Genomic DNA, 14,636 nt, shown 5'->3' on the forward strand with positions numbered 1-14,636 from the left:
TTATATAACTAAATTAAAAACAGAGGGGCGACTCCCCAAGGAGCTACCCAGGTTGATAATCTATGTGCGCTAGTTCATAGTTCATATAAAATCACACACATACAATTTAATCCTAAAACATTTTGAAAACTCAGCTATGCGCGGGCTTATATCTAAATGGGATGGTTTTAATGACTTATTAGTTAATGAAGAGCTCATTCACGCAAGTCTGAGAAAAATACAGACAGTCACCATTTCCGCCAAGTTGAGGGAGTCACATTTAAAATTCATACATCAGGCCTACATAACCCCGCACCTGCGTTCTAGATGGGTACCTGGAGCTAAAGATACTTGCTCCAAGTGTAGCTTTGCTTCACCAGACTGGCTGCATTTGCTATGGAATTGCCCCAAGCTACAGAGCTTTTGGCTCAAGATCTCATACTGGCTCACGAAAGCAACAAAGACTCGGATAGTTCTCTCACCTCAACGTATTATTTTCCTAAACCTTAATGATAACCCACCCTCTTTTGACAGCTTAGTATCCACTGTCATAGTTTTGGCGAAACAAGTGATTCTGGAGGGTTGGGCTAGTGATAAAACCCCCCCTCTCCAAAAGCTTCTCAGAAACATACACACGCAAATGCTAATCGAACAGGCAGACGTGAAGGGTGATCCAGAAAAACGAATAAAACGTTTCATACTTAAATGGGGAACCTACCTTCTATATTTACCAGAGGCAGTCAGGGAAAAGGTCATATACCCATTTAGAAACAGCCTTTTTATCTTAAATGAAAACCTTAAGGGAAATTGGTCTTTCCCTGCCCCCCAGAATTAACCAGTAATATTGCATTGGTGGTGCACAAACTTGCCTACCCTGACGCCTTCTTTCATGGTGTCACTTTTATTGACACCTCCTTCTCCCTTTCTTGCTCCTGTCGCGTGTCCATGGGGGGTGAACTAAACCGGAGGGCCCCAGGTAAGTTATGTGTTTGTATTATGCGTCTGTGTTACCTTTTTGTTTGTTTGTATCTCCGTTTGTTTTTGTTTTATGCATTATTTTGTTATTTTACATATAAGAAAATGTGAACCCATACCTCTGCATGGTGGAGTTATACGGGTCGCTGATTATGTAACCAAATGAAGGATCTTGCACTGTATTGCTATTTGTACTTTCCTATTGGACTTTTTCAGAACACTGTTATAAAGTTGAATTGACTTATGCCTTTCTGCCATGTATGTATTGGATTCCAATAATAAATAAAGTTATAAAAAAAAAAAAAAGTTTTTGTACAAAACTAATAAAGAATCATGTGCATTTAAATTCTGACTATTATGTTCCGTTAAAGGGACAGGAATCCCAAAATATTTTTCCATGATTCCTTGGGGAAAGTATTCAGAAGAGCAGAAGAGCTGCTGGAAAGCAACTTAAACAAATAAAGTTAACATAGCTGCTAGTGCTAATACTACAAGCCAGCAACAGCACAGCATTTTTTTGCATACATTTTTACATTTTGGAGACAGCAAATCAACTAATAAAGGCATTGCTAATTCCTTATTAAACAGTGTCTTATTAGTTAACACAAAAAATAAAAATATGTAATAAACCAAAATTTTTATAATGAACATCTTAAATATACACACCAATCTGAGGTAAACGTAAATCCGACAAAGGGTAAAAGATGTGCTGAGAAGCCATTGTGATTACTCGGAGGTAATGTTTCCTGGAAGAAAAAAGAAAAAAAAAAAGATAATCATAACTTAAAACCTCAGTCGCATACAAAAAGAAAAAAAAATGACTATAAAGTGAGCCATCAATTGATTTAGTAATTTTTTTTTATTTCCCAAGCAATAAAAACATTAAAAACTGAACAATTTTGATGTTAATGGATTGATATTGCAACTACAGATAAAGTTTATTTATAAAAAAAAAAAAAAAAATACACCCACCGAATGTTTGAGTGATTCATCATCCACATCAAAATTGGATGTGTCCAGTGGGCTGTCTACCTCAGGGATATAAGGCGGAACCATCCTCCGAATGTTATCCCACTCTATTCCTTTGAAGAACGGATGCTTCTTGAAATCGCTGATACCTCCTCTCCCGAGGCGTTTTTCCTGCCTGCATATAAGGCGCTGTATCATGTCCTTTGCACTGTCGGATACGTCTGTAATATCAGATGGGAACTGCAAGTGTTCCTTGGATACAGAGAAGCAGGAGATTGTATTTCATTTACCCTTGCAATTTCAGCTCCTACTTCATTAATAAAACTAAAAGTTGAATGAAACTGAAGTGTTGCATCTGTGAAGCATTTTGCAATGAATGATGCAGTTAGATTTTTTGAGTATTTACGTCATGTTTTTTTTAGTCACGGATTTCCTAGTCTTCCAGAACGTTACAGGCCTTGCAAACCAATCACAACACTGTTCATATGGATGTGGTACAACTGTATATAGTGATTAATAGGCATGGGCAGAGTTTCATTATTTAGTAGGTCGGTGGATTCTGAGGTATCGGATGCCTCTGAATGCAGAAGGCGGCGGCAATCGTGGTATTCTGCTCTTATCCGAGCCGGATTTCTTCTTATCGAAGTGCAAACATACTAAGATCTGTGCAAATCCAAATCTTAGGGTGTTGCACTTTTACAGGAGGAAAACGCTCTCCGAAAAGAGTCAAATGCCGCAAGTGGCTGCCTTCTTCCACATTAGGAAATGCACATGCCTATTATTCGGCGTTTGTTTACTATACAAATGCCAAATATTGTCAGAGGCAGCGGTAATTCAGCTATTTTCAGTGCCAGATTTATTTGTTTAATAGTGCAACAAGCAAACATCTGTGCATATCCCGATATTTCTGTGTTTCACTATTACATGAATAACTCGTGTCAAAAATAGCCAAATACCGCTGCCTGCGGCCATAGTCGGTATTTGTTTAGTAAACTAAATGCTGAATTACAAAATTCCGCCCATGCCTACAGATTAACGCAAGTAATTGATTCTGCTTAATTCATTTCTAAACTTCCGCCTATAAATAATAAAATTAACTACTACAGAAAATGTATAGGTTTAAACAATTTATTCCTTTTGAAAGCACAAGGATGTTTAGTTCATGTATTCACAAGCTTGCTGAAGAGCTTAAAGGGATAGTCTAGTCAAAATTATACTTCCATGATTCAGATAGAGCAGCAATTTTGAGCAAATTTCTAATTTACTCCTATTATCATTTTTTCTTCATTCTCTTGGTATCTTTATTTCAAAAAGCAAGAATGTAAGTTTAGGAGTAAGCCCATACCTGGGTCAGCGCCTGCTGATTGGTGGCTACATAAAGTCAGCAAAAGCTTGTATGACACAGACAAAATTAACACCACCATCTCTGAACTTGAATACTTGTGCAAAGGCCTTCTCAGCATATGTGTATATGCCATTGCAAAACAGCTATAAGTTTGCTAATGGAAGTATATTGCAAAAATGCTTCTAATTAAAATTGAAATGAACCTGTGCACATATCAATGCTGACCTTTCTATCCCTTTAATGGTTAACTATCAAACATCTCACCAAAGTGGGACACATCACTAAACTCTCTCACTGGGTAAAAAGGAGAGCGGCTAAAACTGAACAGATTTGTTATAATTATAGGAAGAATGAAGTGATGTTTCTTGGTAATGTAATTGCCGTTACCTCATGGTTCATGATTTTCCCATATGTCTCAACCAGAGACTCCGCGTAGAAAGGCGTCTCGCCAAAAAGAAGTTCATACATAGAGACACCAAGAGACCACCAGTCACATTCCGTTCCATAACGCCCTTTGCCATCCTCCATGGCCTGTAGGATTTCAGGGGAAATGTAATCAGGGGTACCGACGGCGACTGAGGATTCCACCTAAGAAGTAAAAACCAGTTACGAATGTTTATTCCATGAGGGAAAAAAGGACAAAGCAATGAGACATTTTGCATCCCTAGTAGGGCTGGGTGAATGTTTTGCAACATTTGAAAAATGGAACAAATTTTAAGACATTCGTTTGTTTTCGAATTTCAAATGTTTGTAAACATTCTAACATTCGTTTAAAGGGACAGTCAAGTCCAAAAAAAACTTTCATGATTCAAATAGGGCATGTATTTTTAAACAACTTTTCAATTTACTTTTATCACCAATTTTGCTTTGTTCTCTTAGTATTCTTAGTTGTAAGCTAAACCTAGGAGGTTTATATGCTAAAGGGACAGTCTAGTATAAAATAAACTTTCGTTATTCAGATAGGACTTTTAATTTTAATCAACTTTCCAATTTACTTTTATCATTAAATTTGCTTTTTTCTCTTGGTATTCTTAGTTTAAACTAAACATAGGTAGGCTCATATGCTAATTTCTAAGCCTTTGAGGGCTGCCTCTTATCACATGCTTTTTAAATCTCTTTTCAACACAAAGAGACAGAAAGTACACGTGGGCCATATAGATAACACTGTGTTCAGGCACAGGGAGTTATTTAAGATTTAGCACAAAGCAATGCTAAATTTAAGACAATAGATAATAAACAGTCACAGTCATGTGATCAGGGGGCTGGAAGAAGGTTCCTAGACACAAGGTAATCACGGAGGTAAAAAGTACATTAATATAACTGTGTTGGTTATGCAAAACTGGGGAATGGGTAATAAACAGATTATCTATCTTTTAAAACAATAAAAATACTATGGTAAACTGTCCCTTAATTTATTAGACCTTGAAGGCTGCCTCTAACCTGAATGCATTGACAGTTTTTCACCACTATAGGGCATTAGTTCATGTGTTTCACATAGATAACATATAGAGCTCACGCACGTGAATTTACAGAGGAGTGAGCACTGATTGGCTAAAATGCAAGACTGTCAAAAGAACTGAAATAAGGGGGCAGTCTGCAGAGGCTTAGATACAAGGTAAGCACAGAGGTAAAATGTGTATTATTATAACTGTGTTGGTTATGCAGAACTGGGAAATGGTAAAAAGGGATTGTCTATCTCTTTAAGCAACACAAATTTTGGTGTTGAATGTTTCTTTAATGTAATAGTATTTCTAATGCTCTCTTTAACCCCTTAAGGACCACAGCGCTTTTCTATTTTCTGACCGTTTGGGACCAGGGCTGTTTTTACATTTCTGCAGTGTGTGTGTTTAGCTGTAATTTTCCTCTTACTCATTTACTGTACCCACACATATTAGATACCGTTTTTCTCGCCATTAAATGGACTTTCTAAAGATACCATTATTTTCATCATATCTTATAATTTACTATGATTTTTTTTTTATAAAATATGAGGAAAATGGAAAAAAAACGCACTTTTTTTTAAAATTTGACCCCCAAAATCTGTTACACATCTACAACCACCAAAAAACACCCTTGCTAAATAGCTTGTAAATTTTGTCCTGAGTTTAGAAATACCAAATGTTTACATGTTCTTTTCTTTTTTTGCAAGTTATAGGGCAATAAATACAAGTAGCACTTTGCTATTTCCAAACCATTTTTTTTTTTTCAAAATTTGCATATGTTACATTTTAACACCGATATCTGTCAGTAATCCCTGAATAACCCTTTACATGTATATATTTTTTTTAGTAGACAACCCAAAGTATTGATCTAGGTCCAATTTGGTATATTTCATGCCACCATTTCCCCGCCAAATGCGATCAAATAAAAAAAAGTTCACTTTTTTACTAACTTTTTCACAAACTTTAGGTTTCTCACTGAAATTATTTACAAACAGCTTGTGCAATTATGGCACAAATGGTTGTAAATGCTTCTCTGGGATCCCCTTTGTTCAGAAATAGCAGACATATATGGCTTTGGTATTGCTTTATGGTAATTAGAAGGCGGCTAAATTCCGCTGCGCACCACACTTGTATTATGCACAGCAGTTTAGGGGTTAATTAGGTAGCTTGTAGGGAGCTTGTAGGCTTAATTTTAGCATTAGTGTAGAGATCAGCCTCCCACCTGACACATCCCACCCCCTGATCCCTCCCTGACTACTCTAAAACAGCTCTATTCCCTCCCCTACCTCACTATTGTCACTGCCATCTTTAGTACTGGCATAGTCTGCCAGTATAAAAATAAAAAGTTTGTGTTTGTTTTTATTTATTATTTTTTTTAAATGATATATTTTCTGCAGTGTAGGATCCCCCTTAGCACCCAACCTCCCTGAGCCCCCTTCCCAAACAGCTCTCTAACCCTGCCCCTACTCACTATTCGCTGCCATTTTTAATAATCCCGCATGCACCAGCGAGTGAATTCACACTGCCTGCCGGAAGTTCACTATCAATGGCCGCCCACCCACCTCCCTGCCATGGCTCCCACCTACCAAAGATCGCGACCATCGGGCCACAGAGTGTGTCTCTGCATCGGATGGCTAAAAATTGTTATTGCAGGATGCCTTAATATCGAGGCATCACTGCAATAACATGAAAGCTTCTGGAAGTGATCAGGATCGCTTCCACCGCTTGAAAACACAGACAACATACTGGGTACGTCCTTGGTCGTTAACGACCATTTTTTGTAGGACGTACCCTGTACGTCGGTCATTAAGGGATTAAATTTAATATTCAAATTATGCAAATTTTAAAAACAAATTGATATATTTGTATCTATTATGTATCAATTTACTAAATTCCCTACCACATGAACTACTGAACTTTTATTCCAAGTTCTTTTTTATTGAAATAGTTTCAGCAAACCTAATACAAGGTTTAGTCAATATATCAAAAATACAATACTCATGAATTTTACATAATGACCATTTCTGTTTAACAACATTAACCAATCACTCAATGGTTATAAGAACAATTTGAAACTAAAAGAAAACCAAAGAAAAAAGAATGGCCTTCCCGGCCAGAAAAGAGGGAAGGCAAAAACAAAAAATAATGAGAGAATTCAAGTAAAATAAAATACAATTAAATTAAATTGGATTGAGTTGAGTTGTACCAGCTGAAATAGTAAAAAGAAGTATGTAATCTCCTATATGGATAACAATATGATAAATCTTTATCTTCACAGGGGAGCTAAAAGTAGCTAAGTGGTTCATTAATACGCTTGCGAGGGTAATTCACAGACTGATTTCACATATTGTGTCCACATATCTTGGGCAATGAGAAATATGTCTCTGGTGTCTAGCCTAAATGATCTATACTCTTCCAATTCTATAAGGTCAGTGACCTTGCGTCTCCATAGTATTATATTTGGGGATTCCTGTGATTTCCAGGATTTAGCTATGAGGGATTTGGCGCTATTTGTAAGTATGCGGAACAAGATGCTGTGAGCTTTAGAAGGGAGCTTAATATGCTTATTTAAAAGGAATACTAGCGGGTCCAATGGTTAACTGAAATTCTTTTTCAATTTCGCCTATAAGGGCTCTCCAATATAAGTTTATGTTGTTGCACCACCACCACCACCACATGTGGCCCATGCCACTTCCAACGTGGCCACAGCGCCAGCAACGGTTTCCTGTTGTGGGGTACAATTTCTGTAAACGTCTGGGGATGAGATACCAGTTATGGAGAATTTTATAGTTCATCTCCAGCAGCGCTGCTGAAGATGAGGATGATTTGGTGTTTATAAAAAATAGAGGCTGCTGTATGAGGCAGGATGATGACTCCTAAATCCCTCTCCCAGGACTCAATAGTCCCCGGTAAGTTACCAGGAGGAGGTTGAGTTAGTATAGAATATATTTTGGACAGGGTATGATTTAAGGAGATAGGGGATGACAATAATGTTTCCAACTTAGTCATAGGTCTGAGCATATTGTAATAGTGTTTATGCGATGTGATATAATGGTGCAATCTCCTGTAATTAAACCAGTTATGGGCCCAGTTAAAATTTAATTCTTGTAGTTTTGCCTGAGGATATATTTGCTCCTTTTCGGAGAGGTGATGAACGGCTACGTCAGGAGGGGGTTCAGTATGTTTTGCCTGAGAATATATTTGCTCCTTTTCGGAGAGGTGATGAACGGCTATGTCAGGAGGGGGTTCAGGAACTACTGAACTTTTAAATAGTATTTACTAAATCGAATGTTACAGTCAAAATTTTAAATGTGGATATTCAACCTAATTATCAACATTCGAAAATGAAAGCAACATTGGAAAACCCGGAAATAACATACGATTACCGAATTTTAATGGATTTTCATTCTAATCAACATTCGATTGTCCAAAACGAATGTCCACAGGACTATTTGTTCTACCAAACGAATTTCACTTTCATCACATTTGCCATTCCTAATCCCTAGTATAATAAGATACAAAGCCACTTCCTCTCACAGTTATGGTTTCTTAAACATGGATATTAGTCTTCACAAGAGAAACATTCTTCATAAGCACTCTAAATGCACCCTCTTTCTAGTGCTTAACTCTATCTAGGGATCTCTGGATCATCTGAAAACTGAATTTACCATGCCATCTGCCCTCATTTTTAGACATGAACCAAAATCAGCAAGTCGGATGTGCCCGTTCAGATCAATAAGGACGTTATCGGGCTTTATATCTCTGTGAAGAAAAAATACATGTTAGCATGTTAAGCTATAAAAAAAATCCTTGTGGCAATTGGCATATATAGATGGAGAAACTTTTAATACAGGGTGTGCAAAAGTCACTAGACAGATTGTGCAACAAGAGTCGGATGCTGAACATCAATGTCTGTAAGAGACAGATCACACAAGTGTATACATGCTAATCAGTTTGAATATTTGTAACTATGTAGAATGTAACTATTTCTGATTTTGTATTTTATTTCATGTTGCATTAATAAATACAACTGTCAAGTGGCTTTTGCCTTTATATCACTTGATACTTCTGTACGTGTGTGTATGTCTATGTTTGTGACTGGAAAGTTACACTATTCCTGTTATTATTCCGTTTAAAGGGACAGTCTAGTCAAAATTAAACTTTCATGATTCAGATAGGGCGTGCGATTTTAAACAACTTTCCAATTTACTTTCATCATTAAATGTGCTTTGTTCTCTTGGTATTCTTTGTTGAAAGCTAAACATAGGTAGGCTCATATGCTAATTTCCAAGCCCTTAGAGGCTGCCTCTTATCTCAAAGCATTTTTACAGTTTTTCACAGCTAGACAGTGGTAGTTCAGTGCTAGATAAAATTGTGCTCACTCACATTGAGTTATTTAAGAGTCAGAACTGATTAGCTTAAATGCAAGTCTGTCAAAAAGAACTAAAATAAGGGGGGCAGTCTGCAGAGGCTTAGATACAAGGTAACCACAGAGGTAAGAGGTATATTAAAGGGATAGTAAACACAAAAAAATGTTATTGTTAAAAAAAGATAGATAATCCCTTTATTTACAATTCTCCAGTTTTTCTAACCAAAATAGAAATACACTTTTTACCTCTGTAATTACCTTGTATCTAAGCTTCGGCCGACTGCCTCCTTATCTCAGATCTTTTGATAGACTTGCATTTCAGGCAATTAGTGCTGACTATTAAATAACTCTACGTGCGTGAGCACAATGTTATCTAATATGAAATACATGAACTAACGCCCTCTAGCTGTGAAAAACTGTCAAATGCATTCAGATAAGAGGCGGCCTTCAAGGGCTTAGAAATTAGCATACGAGTCAACCTAGGTTTAACTTTCACCAAAGAATACAAAAAGTACAAAGCAAATTTGAAGAAAAAAGTAAATTAGAAAGTTGTTTAAAATTACATGTCCTATCTGAATCATGAAAGTTTAATTTGGACTTTATTATCCCTTTAATATAACCATGTTGGTTATGAAAAACTGGGGAATGTGTAATAAAGGGATAATCTATCTTTGTAAACATTTTAGAGTAGACTGTCCCTTTAAAAGTACTTAAAGGACCATTCAACTCAACATTTAACAACACATAAAATATGCAACTATTAAAAATATAACATATTATAACAAATAGTTATTTATTTTGCTGATTTTTGCTATAAAATACATCTGAAAATTGTGGTTGTTCCAGTACCTTGCAGAGAGAGTCTTGGGCTAATAGTGTTATCTAGTTTTCTGCGAACTAGTGTTTTCCTCCCCCTCTACGCCACCTTGTCTCTTCTAGTCATTTTTAAGGTGAATTCCCAACAACAATCATGACTGGGAAAGTATTCTTTTCAATAGCTGTAAGTTTACTAAGTGCACATATTATCATGTATATATTATGTTCTTTGTGACTCTGTAATTCAACCAACAGATTCATGAAATGTATCTGTATTTGTGATCATACACTGAAATCTTACCTGTGCACATAATGCAGCTGATGTATAGAATCAATGGCTAACACCATCTCAGCCAGATAAAATCGAGCCATATCCTCTGGTAACCGGTCTTCAAACTTACTAAGCAGGGTCAGCAGATCTCCTCCAACATAGTAATCCATTACTAAGTACTGCAAAAGACATTGAGAAAAAACATAATTTATGTAAGAACTTACCTGATAAATTCATTTATTTCATATTAGCAAGAGTCCATGAGCTAGTGACGTATGGGATATACATTCCTACCAGGAGGGGCAAAGTTTCCCAAACCTTAAAATGCCTATAAATACACCCCTCACCACACCCACAATTCAGTTTAACGAATAGCCAAGAAGTGGGGTGATAAGAAAAAAGTGCGAAAGCATATAAAATAAGGAATTGGAATAATTGTGCTTTATACAAAAAAATCATAACCACCACAAAAAGGGTGGGCCTCATGGACTCTTGCTAATATGAAAGAAATGAATTTATCAGGTAAGTTCTTTTCTTTCATGTAATTAGCAAGAGTCCATGAGCTAGTGACGTATGGGATAATGACTACCCAAGATGTGGATCTTTCCACGCAAGAGTCACTAGAGAGGGAGGGATAAAATAAAGACAGCCAATTCCTGCTGAAAATAATCCACACCCAAAATAAAGTTTAATGAAAACATAAGCAGAAGATTCAAACTGAAACCGCTGCCTGAAGTACTTTTCTACCAAAAACTGCTTCAGAAGAAGAAAACACATCAAAATGGTAGAATTTAGTAAAAGTGTGCAAAGAGTACCAAGTTGCTGCTTTGCAAATCTGATCAACCGAAGCTTCATTCCTAAATGCCCAGGAAGTAGAAACTGACCTAGTAGAATGAGCTGTAATCCTTTGAGGTGGAGTTTTACCCGACTCGACATAAGCATGGTGAATTAAGGATTTCAACCAAGATGCCAAAGAAATGGCAGAAGCTTTCTGACCTTTTCTAGAACCGGAAAAGATGACAAATAGACTAGAAGTCTTTCGGAAAGACTTAGTAGCTTCAACATAATATTTCAAAGCTCTAACAACATCCAAAGAATGCAACGATTTCTCCTTAGAATTCTTAGGATTAGGACATAATGAAGGAACCACAATTTCTCTACTAATGTTGTTGGAATTCACAACCTTAGGTAAAAATTCAAAAGAAGTTCGCAACACCGCCTTATCCTGATGAAAAATCAGAAAAGGAGACTCACAAGAAAGAGCAGATAATTCAGAGACTCTTCTGGCAGAAGAGATGGCCAAAAGGAACAAAACTTTCCAAGAAAGTAATTTAATGTCCAATGAATGCATGGGTTCAAAAGGAGGAACTTGAAGAGCCCCCAGAACCAAATTCAAACTCCAAGGAGGAGAAATAGATTAATGACAGGTTTTATATGAACCAAAGCTTGTACAAAACAATGAATATCAGGAAGATTAGCAATCTTTCTGTGAAAAAGAACAGAAAGGGCAGAGATTTGTCCTGTCAAGGAACTTGCGGACAAACCTTTATCTAAACCATCCTGAAGAAACTGTAAAAAAATTCTCGGAATTCTAAAAGAATGCCAGGAAAAATGATGAGAAGACACTAAGAAATATAAGTCTTCCAGACTCTATAATATATCTCTCTAGATACAGATTTACGAGCCTGTAACATAGTATTAATCACAGAGTCAGAGAAACCTCTTTGACCAAGAATCAAGCGTTCAATCTCCATACCCTTAAATTTAAAGATTTGAGATCCTGATGGAAAAAAGGACCTTGCGACAGAAGGTCTGGTCTTAACGGAAGAGCCCACGGTTGGCAAGAGGCCATCCGAAAAAGAATCCGTCCATGCTGGAGCTACCAGCAGAACAAACAAGCATTCCTTAAGAATCTTGGAGATTACTCTTGGAAGAAGAACTAGAGGCGGAGAGATATAGGCAGGATGATACTTCCAAGGAAGTGATAATGCATTCACTGCCTCCGCCTGAGGATCCCGGGGTCTGAACAGATACCTGGGAAGTTTCTTGTTTAGATGAGAAACCATCAGATCTATTTCTGGAAGTTCCCACATTTGAACAATCTGAAGAAATACCTCTGGGTGAAGAGACCATTCGCCCGGATACAACGTTTGACGACTGAGATAATCCGCTTCCTAATTGTCTACACCTGGGAAATGAACCGCAGAGATTAGACAGGAGCTGGATTCCGCCCAAACCAGAATTCGAGATACTTCTTTCATAGCCAGAGGACTGTGAGTCCCTCCTTGATGATTGATGTATGCCACAGTTGTGACATTGTCTGTCTGAAAACAAATGAACGACTCTCTCTTCAGAAGAGGCCAAGACTGAAGAGCTCTGAAAATTGCACGGAGTTCCAAAATATTGATCGGTAATCTCACCTCCTGAGATTCCCAAACCCCTTGTGCCGTCAGAGACCCCCACACAGCTCCCCAACCTGTAAGACTTGCATCTGTTGAAATTACAGTCCAGGTCGGAAGAACAAAAGAAGCCCCCTGAACTAAACGATGGTGATCTGTCCACCATGTCAGAGAGTGTCGTACAATCGGTTTTAAAGATATTAATTGAGATATCTTTGTGTAATCCCTGCACCATTGGTTCAGCATACAGAGCTGAAGAGGTCGCATGTGAAAACGAGCAAAGGAGATCGCGTCCGATGCAGCAGTCATAAGACCTAAAATTTCCATGCATAAGGCTACCAAAGGAAATGATTGTGACTGAAGGTTTTGACAAGCTGATATCAATGTTAGACTTCTCTTGTCTGACAAAGACAGAGTCATAGACACTGAATCTACCTGGAAACCTAAAAAGGTTACCCTTGTCTGAGGAATCAATTAACTTTTTGGTAAATTGATCCTCCAACCATGATCTTGAAGAAACAACACAAGTCAATTCGTATGAGATTCTGTTAAATGTGAAGACTGAGCAAGTACCAAGATATCGTCCAAATAAGGAAATACTAATACCCTGTTCTCTGAATACAGACAGAAGGGCACCGAGAACCTTTGAAAAAATTCTTGGAGCTGATGCTAAGCCAAACGGTAGAGCCACAAAACTGGTAATGCTTGTCTAAAAAAGAGAATCTAAGAAACTAAAAGTGATCTGGATGAATCGGAATATGCAGATATGCATCCTGTAAATCTATTGTAGACATATAATGCCCTTGCTGAACAAAAGGCAGGATAGTCCTTACAGCTACCATCTTGAATGTTGGTATCCTTACATAACGATTCAAAATTGATAGATCCGGAACTGGTCTGAAGGAATTGACCTTCTTTGGTACAATGAAGAGATAGAATAAAACCCCAGCCCCTGTTCCAGAACTGGAACTGGCACAATTACTCCAGCCAACTCTAGATCTGAAACACATTTCAGAAATGCTTGAGCCTTTGCTGGGTTTACTGGGACACGGGAAAGAAAAAAATCTCTTTGCAGGAGGCCTTAACTTGAAGCCAATTCTGTACCCTTCTGAAACAATGTTCTGAAACCAGAGATTGTGAACGGAATTGATCCAAATTTCTTTGAAAAGAACGTAAACTGCCCCATACCAGCTGAGCTGGAATGAGGGCCGCACCTTCATGGGGACTTAGGAGCTGGCTTTGGGTTTCTATAAGGCTTGGATATATTCCAAAGTGAAGAAGGTTTCCAAACTGATACCGCTCCTGAGGATGAAGGATCAGGCTTTTGTTCCTTGTTGTGATGAAAGGAACGAAAACAATTATTAGACCTAAATTTACTTCAGATTTTTTATCCTGTGGTAAAAAAGTTCCCTTCCTTCCAGTAACAGTTGAGATAAAAGAATCCAACTGAGAACCGAATAATTTATTACCCTGGAAAGAAAGGGATAGCAAAGGTGACTTAGAAGACATATCAGCATTCCAAGTTTTAAGCCATAAAGCTCTTCTAACTAAAATAGTTAGAGACATATACCTGACATCAATTCTAATGATATCAAAGATGGCATCACAAATAAAATAATTAGCATGTTATAGAATAATAATGCTATGAGAATTATGATCTGTTACTTGTTGCGCTAAAGCTTCTAACCAAAAAGTTGAAGCTGCAGCAACATCCGCTAAAAATATAGCAGGAGTAGAGACAGCCCCATTAACCTTAGGGATTTTGTCCCAAACTCTAATCTGTCAGATGGCACAGGATATAATTGCTTAAAACGTTTTAAAAGGAGTAAATGAATTACCCAAATTATTCCATTCCCTGGAAATTACTTCAGAAATAGCATCAGGGACAGGAAACACTTCTGGAATAACTACAGGAGATTTAAAAACCTTATTTAAACGTTTAGTTTTAGTATCAAGAGGACCAGAATCCTCTATTTCTAATGCAATTAATACTTCTTTAAATAAAGAACGAATAAATTCCATCTTGAACAAATACAAAGATTTATCAGCATCAACCTCTGAGACAGAAACC

At 37.3% G+C, this 14,636-nt stretch overlaps 1 protein-coding gene across 1 annotated transcript in view; it reads right to left on the bottom strand.

Moving 5' to 3' along the window:
• LOC128665888 (serine/threonine-protein kinase MRCK alpha) overlaps positions 1 to 14,636 on the bottom strand; it is a 420,939-nt gene that overhangs the window by 188,896 nt on the left and 217,407 nt on the right. The window contains exons 5-9 of the mRNA XM_053720136.1: positions 10,197 to 10,345; positions 8,379 to 8,472; positions 3,656 to 3,856; positions 1,927 to 2,175; positions 1,621 to 1,700 (exon numbers count right to left, since the gene is read on the bottom strand). Of these exons, the coding sequence (XP_053576111.1) occupies positions 1,621 to 1,700; positions 1,927 to 2,175; positions 3,656 to 3,856; positions 8,379 to 8,472; positions 10,197 to 10,345 (773 nt within the window). The remainder of the gene's footprint in view (positions 1 to 1,620; positions 1,701 to 1,926; positions 2,176 to 3,655; positions 3,857 to 8,378; positions 8,473 to 10,196; positions 10,346 to 14,636) is intronic.

The sequence above is a fragment of the Bombina bombina genome, chromosome 7 (assembly GCF_027579735.1).
Source record: "Bombina bombina isolate aBomBom1 chromosome 7, aBomBom1.pri, whole genome shotgun sequence".
NCBI lineage: Eukaryota > Metazoa > Chordata > Amphibia > Anura > Bombinatoridae > Bombina > Bombina bombina.